This window comes from Trametes versicolor (genome assembly GCF_000271585.1).
Source record: "Trametes versicolor FP-101664 SS1 unplaced genomic scaffold TRAVEscaffold_5, whole genome shotgun sequence".
In the NCBI taxonomy this organism is placed as follows: domain Eukaryota; kingdom Fungi; phylum Basidiomycota; class Agaricomycetes; order Polyporales; family Polyporaceae; genus Trametes; species Trametes versicolor.
The window spans coordinates 1313062-1326949 of record NW_007360325.1 but is presented as its reverse complement, the minus strand read 5'-3'; the positions used below and the strand labels follow the sequence as shown (position 1 = coordinate 1326949).

The 13888-nt window shown below is 61.4% G+C and overlaps 5 protein-coding genes across 5 annotated transcripts; 1 reads left to right on the top strand and 4 right to left on the bottom strand.

Annotated features, from left to right (window-relative positions):
• Positions 1–31: 31 nt before the first annotated feature.
• Positions 32–1332, bottom strand: TRAVEDRAFT_71517 (Thi4-domain-containing protein). Its single transcript, XM_008039608.1, has 4 exons — positions 1118–1332; positions 918–1060; positions 355–867; positions 32–286 (listed from the first exon to the last, which is right to left on the bottom strand). Exons 1-4 carry the CDS (start codon positions 1291–1293, stop codon positions 144–146), a joined length of 975 nt encoding a protein of 324 aa, XP_008037799.1. The 5' UTR covers positions 1294–1332; the 3' UTR covers positions 32–143.
• A 1258-nt stretch (positions 1333–2590) lies between these two features.
• TRAVEDRAFT_46764 (chorismate mutase) lies at positions 2591–3766 on the top strand (the record flags this gene model as incomplete). Its single annotated transcript, XM_008039213.1, has 5 exons — positions 2591–2831; positions 2889–2910; positions 2968–3263; positions 3360–3634; positions 3686–3766. 5 exons carry the CDS (start codon positions 2591–2593, stop codon positions 3764–3766), a joined length of 915 nt encoding a protein of 304 aa, XP_008037404.1.
• A 256-nt stretch (positions 3767–4022) lies between these two features.
• Positions 4023–6294, bottom strand: TRAVEDRAFT_46763 (uncharacterized protein; the record flags this gene model as incomplete). The annotated part of the gene is made up of 6 exons (XM_008039212.1): positions 4023–4036; positions 4097–4211; positions 4265–5294; positions 5348–5394; positions 5530–5841; positions 5908–6294. The coding sequence occupies 6 exons, from the start codon at positions 6292–6294 to the stop codon at positions 4023–4025; spliced, it is 1905 nt and encodes a 634-aa protein (XP_008037403.1).
• A 762-nt stretch (positions 6295–7056) lies between these two features.
• On the bottom strand, positions 7057–10149 carry TRAVEDRAFT_121273 (uncharacterized protein; the record flags this gene model as incomplete). Its single annotated transcript, XM_008039607.1, has 7 exons — positions 7057–7379; positions 7442–8005; positions 8069–8122; positions 8242–8533; positions 8597–9308; positions 9695–9732; positions 9796–10149. 7 exons carry the CDS (start codon positions 10147–10149, stop codon positions 7057–7059), a joined length of 2337 nt encoding a protein of 778 aa, XP_008037798.1.
• A 425-nt stretch (positions 10150–10574) lies between these two features.
• On the bottom strand, positions 10575–13146 carry TRAVEDRAFT_71514 (uncharacterized protein; the record flags this gene model as incomplete). The annotated part of the gene is made up of 3 exons (XM_008039606.1): positions 10575–11690; positions 11786–12218; positions 12769–13146. 3 exons carry the CDS (start codon positions 13144–13146, stop codon positions 10999–11001), a joined length of 1503 nt encoding a protein of 500 aa, XP_008037797.1. The 3' UTR covers positions 10575–10998.
• Positions 13147–13888: the final 742 nt, after the last annotated feature.

The window sequence follows — 13888 nt, the reverse complement described above, 5'->3', positions numbered from 1 at the left end:
TCAGACTAGCAGAGCGCATGCGCCAGTGTTGGTGAGTGGGGGTCAATGTACATTGGGTTTACACGCAAGTTGTTTAGGAATATACACTGTTCTGGATGGACTTATTTCTTCCTACCCTCCGCCTAAGCAACTCGGCGTTCTGTTCACGCTACGATCTTGCCGTCGACGATCTGCGAAGACTCGATGATGCGGATAGCCTCGCGCGCCGCCTTGATACCGCTCGCCATCATCGCGCCAAACGTCGGTCCCATGCGGTTCGAGCCATCGTGCTCGGACAGCTCCATACCTGCCAGCGCATCGCAGCCCGTCAGTCCCCTCCCCACCCTCTCCAAACACACTATATAGAGCACGCACCGGTCATGACGAGCCCGGGGGCGACCTCGCGCGTGCCGTTGACGATCGCGGGCTCCGCGCGGTTCATGTCGAGCCCGCGCATGTTCCCGAGCTCCTTGAGGAGCCCCATGCTCACGAGGCGCTTCGCGGAGAACGCGCCCATCGGGCCGTCGTGGCCCGTCGCGCTCACGACGACGGGCGCGGTGATCACGTTCGGGTCCATGCACGACTGCGTGTCGTGGTTGAGCGCGACGAGCGTCCAGTTCGTGACGACCCCAGCGACGCGCTGCGCCCCAGGATTGAGGGCGTCCGGGCGCACGATGAGGTCCTCGACGGCGGTCGCGTTCATGAGCGCGACGTTCGGGAGGGAGAGCACGCGCGAGAGGATGGTGGAGGTGAAGAGCGCGGCGTGCTTCACAACCACGAACGGGCCTTCGTCCTCGAACGGCACGCCCAGCTCCTGGAGGAAGCGGTCGGCGGGCTTGCGGACGACCATGGGTGTCATCAGCTGTCCTCCGAGCCAGGCGCCTCCACCTGTACAGCTTGTTCAGTGTGCTGTGGGGAGGGAATTGTATATTACGCACCGGGAGCAACGCTCGCCTCAATGATCGTGATTTTGAGGTCGGGGCGCGTCTTGCCGAGGTGGTACGCACAAGAGAGACCTGCGCTACCGGCACCGATGATCACCACGTCCGAAATGGCGCGCTCATACATCAGGTTGAAGTAGCTGACATACAGTTCAATATCGCATTCGACCGTTGAGCTAAGGACTAGAGATACTCACCGCTTGATCATCGCCCTCGACACCTGCGCTTCCTCGATGGGCGCAAAGCGGTAGTCACCATTGTAGTCCTCCTTGACATCATAGGCGCCGTTGGCCACCTCACTCTTTACGCCGGTCTTGTTGAGAAGAAGAGGCGCCTCGAGGGGCTGAGAGTCGAAAGTCACTGCGGGGGCCATGGTGGGTTTGGAGGAGCTATCGGAAGGCGACGATGACTACAAGCCTATCCATAATGCTCAGAACCCCTGCAGCATTTATAGGCTTAGAATAGAGGCAGGCTCCGTTCCGAGTAGCCAATGGCCATATACACAGACTATCGTCCGGAGTCCAGTACGCCCGCTCGAAGGTCAAGGAGACGGACCGCGACCGCCCCGCTCCACCACACACGGTCACTCGACGAAGGTCTGGGAGCGTGCCGGGGCTTCTCGACGGAATGAGAAGGGCGCTTTCACACAGCGATTGAACAGGTACGTGCGATAGGAGGTCGATAACCTCCCTTTAACCCGGGCGGCGCGCTGGTGCGTTTTGGTATTGGCTGCGTTCGCGCGAGGCGCCGCCGCAGCCAGAGTTTCGGGAAGACGGGCTCCACGGGGCACTTCCTGGGCGTCGGGACCTTATGGGAGTGGGTACAGGATTTGCTCCGTGAGTTCGCAGAGGAAAGTCGGTGCTGCGTCTTGGGCGTGGGCTGGACCGTCTTGCGCCTTCGCGATGGTCCACCGTGCCGATCCTGGGGAATTGCGGTACTTCCAACGTGCGTCATCTTGGCTCCTAGGCCTGGTACCATATGTTCCAATTGAACAGGGGCCGCGAGCCAAGACCAGGAGATTGACTTCGAAAGTTCACTAGAAAAATTGGAAATGCTCTAGACTGTCAGAGCCAGAACGGAGTCCCTTTTCCACAGCCAGTAACCACAATGCCTCACCTCCGAGTCGACCAGCATGGGGGTTTAGATAGCGAGGGATGCATGACATGACATGACCTCGTTTGGTCAATTAGTCGATGTAGGTCCTAAATGACGCATAACGCCGACGTCGCAATCGCTCAGAGCGCGTGTCTGTGCCATGCACATGGGAGACCAGCTTCTCCCACTCACCGCTGGTGGCATGGGAGCATGTAGACGTCTGCGGATTATTAAGGTGGCTTATCTGCGACGATACATTGTATATAGGTAGGCGCGAGGTGTTCATCCTATGGGGTTATATAGCGAAGGTTAGCGCGGGGCCTCTGATATCCGGAGGTAAGTAGCGCTACTCACCACCGCGCATGTCCAGACAAGGTATGAGAACGGCCGTAAACGCTGCTCACACGACGCGCACAAAGACCGAGAGAGCGGCAGGCGATGGAGGGGCGTGAGGACGAGCCGCGCGTTCGTGCAGCGCATATAGTCCCAGCGCGAGCGGCGTGCGGCAGGAGTCACTCACGTCTGGCGTCGACGCCCCCATCCCACCACCCCACTACATCTCTAGCACGTACCCGATGGCGAGCGTCCCCCTCCCGGTGCAGAATCTCGTCCTCGGCGACGACCCGCTGTCTCTCGACCGCATTCGCGCCATCCTCACCCGGCTCGAGGATACGATCATCTTCTCGCTGATCGAGCGCGCCCAGTTCGCGCACAACCCAAAGGCTTACCGCCGGGGAGAGTTCCAGGAACTCAAGGACATCGGCTTCAACGGAAGCTGGCTTGACTGGTTCTTGAAGGAGACCGAGTCCTTCCACTGTGAGCAAGGCCCAGCCCGATCTGTTCGCGGAGTAGTTGACTGATGGTGGTTTGTAGCAAAGGCGAGGAGGTACACCAGGTGAGCCGCGCTGCCTCCCCGGCAGCGGACCTCACGCTCAATCTCCCTCGCGCTCAGCCCAGAGGAATACCCGTTCACCGACCCCGCCGACCTGCCCCCGCCGATACTCAAGCCGTTCCCGCACCCGACGATCCTCTACCCCAACAAGGTGAACGTGAACGCGTCCATCCTCTCCTTCTATGTACAGTCCATCGTCCCGCGCATCACACGCCAGGCGACGCTCGCGCTCTCCGCGCAGAAGCGGGCGAACGGCATAACGGGGGACGCCGAGTTCGAGGACGACGGGAACTACGGCAGCGCGGCCTTCGTCGACCTCGAGGTCCTCCAGGCAATCTCGAAGCGCGTGCATTACGGTACGTCGCCTCCCCGCGCGCGCCAGGCGCCTCGCCCGCCTGTGTCTGCGTCTGTTGCGTGCTGATAGAGGGGCTCCGGGCCCGACGCGCACGCAGGGAAGTTCGTGTCGGAGAGCAAGTTCAGGGATGACCCGGCCGCGTTCATCCCGCACATCCACTCCCGGGATCGCGACGCGCTCGCGGCGCTGATCACCAAACCCGAGGTCGAGAAGAAGCTTCTGCAGCGGCTGCGGAAGAAGGCGAACCTCTACGCGCTCAATTTCTCGCCAGAAGGCGAGCCCCTGAACGACTCTGCTACGCGGAAGATCGACGTCGACGGCGTGGTCGAGCTCTATGAGCATTACATCATTCCCTTGACGAAAGAAGTCGAGGTATGCCCAATGTTTCTTTGCTTCTAGCGCTACTCACCGATAGTCTCTCAGGTTGACTACTTGTTGGTGAGGTTGGATGGACTGTCCAAGGAGGAAGTAGATGCACTGGCATCGCAGCAGAAGAAACAGTAGCATTCCATACAATGAATCATCCGGATCCTATGTACTTAGGCGAGGGGACGGTGTGTACGCAACCGAGAATAATCACTATAGAAGGTCAAAGCGGTATCATGCGCCGGAAAGGTATGCAAACTACAAACAGAAGGTAAATGGTATGATAGGCACGGTTGGCGCGGTGAGCGAAGGTATACATAGCAGCAGGTTAGAGGGCACAATCGAGGGTAGGCATGTACAAAGGGGCAGCGAACACAGACATTTACCGGATAAATCAAAGTCCCAAGTCTGCAGAGAACACGGATGAGACTTCTGAGAGGCGGAAATGGGGCTGCGGAATATACGGACCTTCAAACAACCGGCGGGCCTCTTCCTCGCCGATATTCCGCGTTGCGCGCCTGGCGAGCAGCTTCTCAGTTCTGTACCTCTCGTACAGTACTTCCTTGGTCCTGATTTTCAGCATCTGCGTGGTTATATTAGCTAACGGCATGATTCAATATCAAATGATCCCCTCACCTTCATATGCGTCGAGAGGACCGCAGTGCGGAGAGCGGCAAAGTCACAGTGCTCCGGGGAAAGGACGTCGACAGTGCCCCATCTGAACTTGCGCACGAACACACCCCTAAGGTCCGCCGGGGGTCCCGCCATGAATGCAAAGTTGCGGACCGACGCAGGAGTAGAGGGGCTGGTGGGCGACGTCATGGTAGAATGGGCGACCGATGGCGCGTGTCCATCCTCAGAGGGTGACACAGTGTGCACCGACCGGTCGTCTGCGGCCTGTCCGTTGATATGCGCGTGTCCATTGGCGCTCGCAGCCGACGGCGACGTGACCGCGCTCTTAGGCGTGCGCCGGCGGTGGTGGTGCTCAGGCGTGATAATCGCGAACGGGAGGTTGGCGCTCAGGTCCGTCTTCGCGATTATGTGCGCGGAGAACCGTACGTTCGCTACGCTCTCCGTGTCGTCGATTTCGAAAGACGGCTCCTCGGGCGTGTCTGTGAGGTCGACGCGCGACCGCGACCGCGAAGACCGAGTCCGCGCGAGGCGGGTTGGGCGCAGCTTGATGACCGGGCGAGATTGCCGTTCGGCGGGCTCGTCGCCGTCGTCTTCGCTCTGCTCCTCTGCGGCTGCGCCGTTGCCGTTCTCGGCGCCGTTCGTGTGGCTGGCCGCACTCTTCGCGCGCTCTTCTGCCACCAACGCGGGGCCGAATACGCCAAAGTCGAGCTTCGCAGCGAGAAGGTCGCGGCGGATGACCCTCTTGATCGCCGCAAGCTTGCTGTCCGTCAGGGAATCCGCCTTTGCGACGATAGGCAGGACGTTGGCACGCGCCGAGAGGCGTCGGATAATGCGGACGTCCACCGGAGACATGGTCAAACCCCCGCCGGATTCGTCGTCTGAATCCTCGGAGTCCGAGTCTTCGGACATGGAAGACAGGTCCGGCGGTTTGTAGGAGATGGTTGCCTCCGATCGCACCTTGGACGGGTACGACGACTGGGCGCGCCGAGCAGATTCGGTAGTCACCGAAGAGGGGTCGACCATGTAGATACATCTGTTAAAACGCCGGTCAGTGACGCGTAGGGAGGAAACGGACAAGATGCTCACAAATGAATGTGTTGGTCGCCCTTGCTCTGACGTATGACCTTGGATTCCTGGATTGTAGATCAGCATCATGCCGGTCCGCTCACACGACGGAAAGCATTCCAGAATAACCCAGGGCGCGTCCCATGCTTTAAGGGACGGGAAGGAATGCACCCTCGGTTATACCGGTGTAGTAATCAGCTTACCTCGTTAAGGGTGTCAGAAAATTGCGAGTCCAAGTACTTCACGATAGACGACACTTGGCGATCCAGCTTGAGCTCGTGGCCCTCTCGGAAGTCCAGTCCGGGCGTGTCAATGACCGAGAACAGCAAGCGGTCGTACTTGCTCTCGCATATTTCGACGCATGCCGTCTGAATTTGCTCAGTCTGCTTCGGAGTGCCACGTAGAAAGCGTGCCATGGCAGCCTTCTGGTCGGCGGTGGCGGTGGGCGAAATATCCGCGGTGTCCAACAAGAGTCGCAACAGAGAGGTCTTGCCCGTGCCCTGGCCTCCGGCGACCTAAGTGAGCCAGGGAGCTCATTGTAAATCCCGACAGCTGCATAACCGGACGCGAACAACACGCACCATGAGGTTGAACGTCGTCGGGTTCCGAGCACGCCTCTGGCTCGGACGCGTGCGTCCCTGCAGAGAGCCCTTCCGCGACTCGAATGCCGAAGGCGGGTGTGACATGTACAACGAAGAAATGGGGCCTGTGCCATTGCTTTCGGCAGCCTTTCCGGGGGAAGTCCATGGCTTGTGGAACGGCACAGTTCCCCTCGCAGCCGAGAACGAGGTCTTCGCCGCGCCTCTGGGTGGCGGCGGCTCATCCTGCGGAAGTTCCGAGACATCGACGAGGTTACTCGGCCACGGGATACCTTGCGCTGAGAGCTCCGGAAGGGACGGGGAGGTGCGTATGAAGGGGGGACCGCCGTTGTCGGCCGGCTTCTGGGGTTTGCGGCGAAAGCTGAACATGGTGGTGGTGGATACGAGACAAGAAACGAGTGTAGCAAGTTTTACGAGACGGCCAGCGCAAACAGGTTGAGACAAAGAGCTTGCAAAGCTGCGCCCGCGCGCGGCTTTGTGAGAGTAGGTGCAAGAGTGACTGGCCGATACCCGGCGCGCTATGGTGCGCTATTGAGCGCTTTGACCAAATGCGGAACTTATGTTCTCGCGCGCAGTCGCACTTCTAGTACTACAGCGCATAGACGTCAGTGATACTTTTTCTTCGCATGTTCCCTGCCGTCATACAACGCATAACAATGGAACGATACTGCCAAATGGGTCGTTTACCAGAAGAATAATGAGCGGCGCCAGCATAACTGACAGCAGTGGCATGAGCTACCCTAGCACGGCGCGCGTTCGCTGAGGATGCAAGACGTGTTAGATAAGCAGCAGTGCTAGTACTCGCGGCGAACAAGGACGGCGAAGAGACTATAGTACAGTTCCAATGCACAACGAGCGTATCGCGACGGTCATCCTAAAACCCAGAACAGAGTCGGAGAAAGATGGATATGGGAGCGTGAGCGTTGTCAAACCAAGAGGCGCGCGGGTGCGGCGAGGGGAGCGGAGGTGTTTTCTACTCGTTGGGTGAGTCAGCGCAAAAATGGAGTCCCTGTCCGGTACAGTGTGTACCGCGTATAGTATGCACAAAGGGGCTACGGAGAAGTGGGGGTAAGGAGTGTCTCTCGCGGGGAAGGGGATATATCGGCATTCGGTGTGTCCATAGTGGCCATGCTACGAGCCAGTGAGCACAGCGATAGAGGGCGCGCTCAGCTCGGTAGCGAGCCGCATTTTCTTCGCGGGCTGCTGCGCCATGTCGGCGTCCAGCTCGCTGAAGTGGCGCAGGCTGACGTCGGAGATGTTCGCGGAAACGAGGGTGACGGGTGCGGAAGAGGAGGCAGGGGACGAACGCGAGGATACGGACGCCGACGCGTCCGGGGGCGTCCCGCTGCTCTTCGAGCGCGACTTCGCCGGATCGTTGACGTAGTTGCACCGCAACGATCGCCGCGAGCAGCTCCCGCACGTGGGGTGTGCTCCGTCGCATCTCGTCTTGCGCGCTATGAACACACCGATCAGTCAATGCTATGCCGTTGCGGTTAGATCAGCTGCGTCGACGTACCTCGACAGAAGTTGCACGCGACGATCTTTGATCCACCACCACCCCGTCCGCTGCGCCCCGGGGCCACCGACGTCGCCCGCCGGCGCGAGACGGTCTCCATCTCCTTGTACGACGACACCATCGGGGTGTCCTCCTGCGGCCCGGGCGGGGCAGACAGCGTCGCAATCGGCGGGAGCTCCGTGTTCAGCGACGGTCGGCGCGAGGTCGTCGGGGGCATGCCCAGGCCCGCAGAAGTGGTGATCGGCGGTAGGACGGACGACGCTTCTTCGCGGGGTTCCACAGCAGCACTCAACGGCGGAAGCGGCTCCGCTAGAAGCATGCTCACGTTCGAGCTTCTTCGGGAGTGCGGTGCGGACGAAGCCGAGGGTACTTCCGGGGACTGCGACACATGGTCCGGCTCCCCAGATCCGTCCTCCAGGCTGTCACCCTCGCTTTCGCTGCCGTACTGTTTCCGCTGCTTGCCAGACGTCCGGCGCTTGTTGCTCGCCGTGTAGTCGCAGGCGTTCGAACGTTTGTAGCACTGGCTGCATGCCGGCCGCCCGCCGTCGCACTTGAGCTTCCGCGCTGCGCCCGAGAAGAGCTCGTGAGAACACAGTCATGGGCGCACTGAGAATATGCGGAACTTACACCTGCAGAAGTTGCACGCCACCGTGATCTTTTTGGCTCGCTGCCGTTGGGATCCTGTAAAGAGCGCGGCGTGAGCAAGCCGTCAGATGATACGCCCCCGGGAACGGTAACCGCGCGCACTCAAACCACGTCACTCCAACTCCAACGCGCATAGAAGAACGAATGTGACTGACTTGCGGAGGTCACGGTTTTCGGCGAAAGGTCGTGCATGTTCGATATTGGGGCGGACAGCAGCTCACCATTGAGTGTCACCGCCGAGCGCGGCACGGACAGCGGAGGGTGCCCGTTCGCACTGGCATGAGAAGGCGCGGTGTCTATCGCGAGAATAGGCCGGGACCCCCGCATCGGCGGGAGACGAGATACTGCTGCCGGCTGAGAAGGTCGCACTGCGGCGACTGGAGCGGGCGGCTGCACCTCCGTCTTGAACTTCTCGAACAGGTACTCGCGCGTGTACTTTTGCAGCGTCTGCGAGTAGATACGGAACGTTGTGAGTATCCTGTGTGCGCTCGAGCTGTCGAATGATTATACCTCCATGTGATGGAAGAGCGCACCGCGTAGGTGCAGAAACTCGCAATGGCTGGCGTCCATGACGTCAAGTGCACCCCAGCGGAAGTTCCTGACGAACTTGCCGCGGACGACTTTGGGCGCAGTCTGGGTTTTGTGCGCGATGTGTTTCGAAGGAGCGAACTGCTGTACGAGCTCGTTACGCGACAGCGGAGCTCTCGCAACACCGTCGCTGTGCGAGTACAAATCTGGAGAAATCAGAGAGAACGGTAGCCTCAAGAGTGTTGGCGTGATAGGTGTGGTGGGCGGGGAGTTGCCGGGGCCGGTGAGATGCTTCATGTAGCCGTTCTCGGTCTTGTGCTTCATGACCTTGGACTCCAGCTGCGCATACAGAGGAATGTCGAGGTCGAAGATGCCGAAGCCGATGCCTGCCTCAGCAAGATCTCTACGAATAGCCATCTTCACCGCAGTGAGACGGTCAGTCGTTAGAGTATCTGCACAGGCTACTACCGGCAGCACGTTGACGCGCGCAGATAGTCGGCGAATGGCGGCTACGTCGGCGTGGGGGAGGACAGGTCGACATAGTACGGGGTTGCTGGTGACCGGAGGGTCTAGAATGACAGGTTCTGACTCATGGGTAGAAAGACTGTTGGTACGTGCTCGTGGTACAAGGGGCGCGGGTGGTGCAGGTACGGAGGGTGGTACTATGTAGTTTGGGTCGAGGAAGTAAACGCATCTGGAAAAACACGTTAGCAGATGCTTCGCTAGCCAAGCTAATCGGGGAAATCGGTCCGGTTGGTCATGCATACTGCATACATGCGTCTAATGTAGCAAGGAGTTTTATCACTTGAAGCGGGGAGTACCCTTAGCGGATGCGCAGTGAACTGGATGTATAGAACCGGCGGACCCTGTGCCGCTGCTTCTCCAACGATTGCCTTTTCCTGTTCGCTCATTCATGGACAGATATGGGTGTTGAATCGACGCGACGCCCGCCCAACGTGAGGTCACCTCTGCGGGTGATCTTACTGTGGGTGGAGCGTACCTCGATAGCGCATGTCCCCGTGGGCAGAAACCAGGTCGCAAAATATGGGGTAGAAAGACGCGAAAGAGGGGGGGACGTACAGATGCACATGGTGGTCGCCGTTATAGGCCTTGCGTTCCTGAAGAAGCGGGCGTCAGCGCCTAGCGATATGGGCGGCTAATGAGCCCTGGCGAGTACTCACGTCGTCCAAGCTCTCCCCCAAACGCGACTCGACGTGCCGGAGTATGTCCTGGAGGGCGCGTTCGGACGCGTGCTTGTCCGCAAAGTCGAGCGAGGGCGTGTCGATGAGGGTGAGGTTGAGGGGATGCTCCTCGTCGAGCTCGTCAGGCGCCAGGTCAATGTCGATTGACACGGTCCGGACATGCGAAGTATGGCCGCTGGAGCCCTGGACGAACTTCGCGACGGAGGCGAGCTGGTCGCGCGAGACGGAGGAGGCGACGTTGCTGGTGTCGAGGAGGAGGCGGAGAAAGGAGGTCTTGCCGGTGCGGCGGCCAGCGACCATGAGGGTGTAGCCGGGGGTGTCGCCGTCGGGCATCCTGCCGGTGTCTGCGCGCGGGCGGCTGGGGCAGCGGTGGTGGGCGGGCTTGCCGTTGCGGCTCAGGCGGTCGAGGTCGCGGGCACGGTCATGGTCGACGTCGCTGCGGCGGTGGCGATGGTCGATGGGGTCCATGAGAGGAGAGGGGAAGAGGGACGGAGGGATATGGTGCGGATGTGCGGGGGTGGGGGCGTTCTTCTGGTCTCGACCGCATACAACCATCAGTGAGGTTCCGGCGCCGACATAGCCGCTGGGTCAGGCTCAGCGATCCGAATGGCTGTCCAATTGCAGGCATCGGAGCCCGCTTCCGTCCTATCAACCGGGCCCGCTTCCGAGCCCAACGCTGTTTCACCTCCATTACTCCGTCCCCGCGCGCCGTAAGGGCGATTAACGCAAAGCAATGCGGTTACAACCGTGCTCTATTAGCCGTATTAGCGCTACCTAGCCCTACGCTACAATAGTCGTGTTTAGACAGTATACCGTGCATACACTACCCAGCCGGATATCCTATGGAAACAATCAGAGAGCACTCGCGCGCGACCGCGGCGAACTAGCACGACCAGTCGTATGTATATGTAGATTAACAAGTTCGCGGGCCCACGCCTCCCCGGAGCACCCACGCCCCGCCCGCCAACGCTAACGGACCAGCGGACCATCCCCGAGAATCAGGGCGCGTGTGTCCAACTGTCACCGTCCACGGCAACGGCGAACCACATGGGAAACGGTGCACGCACCCTCGCTGGCCCAGGCTGAGAAGCAGGGTCGTCCGAGTGTGCATATCACCCTGCGCCCCACGCCCCTCTGCGGCGTCCTTCCCTCGCCCCCATGTGTGTCCGCAGCGGACGCTCTCTATTGCGAACCGTCCTCTCCTGGCCCTGGCCTCGGCTGGGGGTGCTGATAGAACTCTTCCAGTTCCGTGAGTTCCATGAGTTCGTCCGCCACGCTCCCTTCCGGACCCTCCTCAGAGTCGGGGACAGAGGGGGCGGAGGAAACGTTTGAGGTGTTCGAGGAGCGCACGCTGTCGGAGGCAACGCTCCGGCTCATGCCGCGTCCGAGCGAGTAGAAGTGGAAGGGGGGGAGCTGGCCGGCGCTGTGTGCGGACGGAGGACGGTATGCGAAGCCGGGATAGGTGGGGATGGGGCCTGTGAGCTGGGGCTCGAACGCCTGGCGCGTCATTGGGAAGGGACCCGTCTGGACAGCGGCGGCGGCAGCAGAAGCAGGGAGAGAAGCCCCCGCTGCAGACGCCCCTTCCGCGTTCGAGGGTCCCGCGGCTTCCGGTCCCGGGGCGCCCGCAGCAGCCCCCGTACTCGCCACCCCGCTGCCACTGCCACTCGCGACGCCCACCCCCACCTCCGCCGCCCGCCCTGGCTCCGCGTCCTCGTCCCCCGTCGCCGTCGCGTGCCGCGTCCGCCGCCGCACCGTCGCACGCGGTGTCTTGCCCGGCCCCCGCCGCTTCGGCTGCTGCTCGTACGTGCACACCTTGACGCGTTTGCGGCAGTTGCTGCATGACGGCCTCAGTCCATCGCATCGCAGCTTTCGGGCTGTCGTGCCGGACGGGAAGGAACCGACGTCAGTCATCTCCCACCAGAAGGCCTAGACGGGCGACGGCCGCGACGAGCGGGGAAGGGCTGCTTACCTCGGCAGAAGTGACAGGCAATCAGCGTCTTCTTCGACTTTGGCGCCTGCGCGTGCTCCGAGCTCGACGACGCCGTGCTCTCTCGCTGCTCTGAACGTGCCCGCCGCGCCCGTTTCTCTCCCACAGCAGCCACCTCGCCCTCCGTGTCCGACTCGCTGCGCTTCACCTCCGTCCTCTCTCCGCCAGTTCGCGACAATTCCCGCCCCGCAGGCGGCGAGACGGCGACTCCGGAAGAGGCGGACTCTTGGGGTCCGACCGCAGGCGCGCTCGCAGGCTCGACGCCGGGCGGCAAGATCGTCGCTCGCAGCGGCGACAAGGTGGTGACGGAGTATGCCGTGGATCCAACCGCGACAGGATAATTTTCCGCCGTCAATGACGCAGGACTTCCCCGCCCGCTCTCCGGTATTCGTCTCGGAGAAGGCGCTGCTTCCTGCTGCCGTACGCTCTCAGGACGAGCGGTCCGTGGGCTCGCCTCGCTCCGTGCTTCCGCGAACCCACTGGACGGAGCTCGAGCAACGCTGCTAAAATCTACTCGGCTCGTATCCATGCGTCCAATAGAGATCGCAACTGAATTACTCACCGCGTTCGATACTTGCAGGATTTTGCCTCCGGTGGGCACCGTAGGCGTGCGCCTCTATTGAGGCCGTCTCTTGCGAGGGGCGTCTCGTCTGCGCCGCCCGCTGCTTCCCCTTTGCCCTGCGCTGTCGTCCCCGGGGCATTGGCTCTTCTGGGAGCCGTGACGGGCCAGCGACGGGATGTGAAGGGGGTGTGGCGGCGCCGGACATCGGACTACGTTGGAGGCGCATCCGAGGCAGCGGAGGGACGCTCCTATCCGGGCTATCGAGCCTGGCAGTCGGCAGCGCCCTTAGCGGCGGACTCTCTGGACTCCATGAGATGGGCCGAAGATGCGGACCGGGCGGCGAGGTAGGATGAGTAGGTGGTAAGGATGTTGTCGAGGCGTAATAGACTGGATCGGTGCGCACGATGCGTGGCGGAGGGAACGAGGGCCCGGGTAACGGAAGGGCGGGTATGGGGCCAGCAGCCACCTGGGCGGCATGCGGCGCTGGAGATCGACTGTGTCTACGGCTGGCTATAGGTTCGACGACCCCAAGGCCCGCGAACGCAGCCTGCGTGAGGACGAGCGAGGGGAGGGCGGGCTCCGCCCCCGGAGCGGGATTGACGGGATCGGCTGCGCCTCCGAACGGGATCTCCTCACCGTCGTCCCCCCTCTGCAGCGCGGTGTCCTCCGCATCGTCGTCGGCGTCCTGCGACTGCTGAGGCGGGCCGGAGACGAGCAGCCGATGGAGGCTGGGAGGAAGCGAACTGTGCCGCTGTGGCGGACTGTGCCGTTGACGTTTCATGCCCTCGTAGCGAAGTCCTCTTCAGTGGCTTTCCACGGCTGATGACGACGGCTCCAGGAGTTGCGCAAATCAGCAGCAGTAGAGATGGCGGCGAGGAATAGAGAGCCCATATGCTGCAGGCGTATATCGCGGGGGGAACGAGATCTTGAAGTCTGGGGTGAGTCTTTCTTTCAAAAGAAAAGAGGGGCGGGAAATCGACACTCGCTATGTCGGCGCCCAGGTCTGTACCCCGCTGAAAAGGTCGACCCGAGGGGGTTTGCTTCCGCCGCAGAGTGCAGGGGGCGGGCACGAATCGTCAGCCAGCCCTCGAGCGACGCACCGGGCGAGAGCCGAGGTGCATAGCAGTCTTTCCAGATCACCGTGCCGCAAGCGCTGGTCTACGGGGATGCGGTCAAGAAACGATCGATGCTCAGCCACACTCCGACGCCGCCACTCAGGCAGCCCCGCTCCGCCGTCGTTACTGCGACGGCGCCCTCGTTGGCTCCCCCCGGCCCCGCGCTTTGGTCGCTATCTAACGGCTGGGCTGCACGCGCACCGTCCTCAGACGCTGCGCGCGCCCGACGGGGTGGAGAGGGCACGGTTGTCATCACACTGAACAGGGACGCTGATTTGTCGGGGTGGAAATTCACCACAGCGATGATCTGCATACCGCTTTGGCTGTCGCGCGCTGTAGAAAGAGTCACGGTCACACTGTCTAGCCGAAACACGATCGGCGTGACTGGCAATATACTCGGCCCTCGGT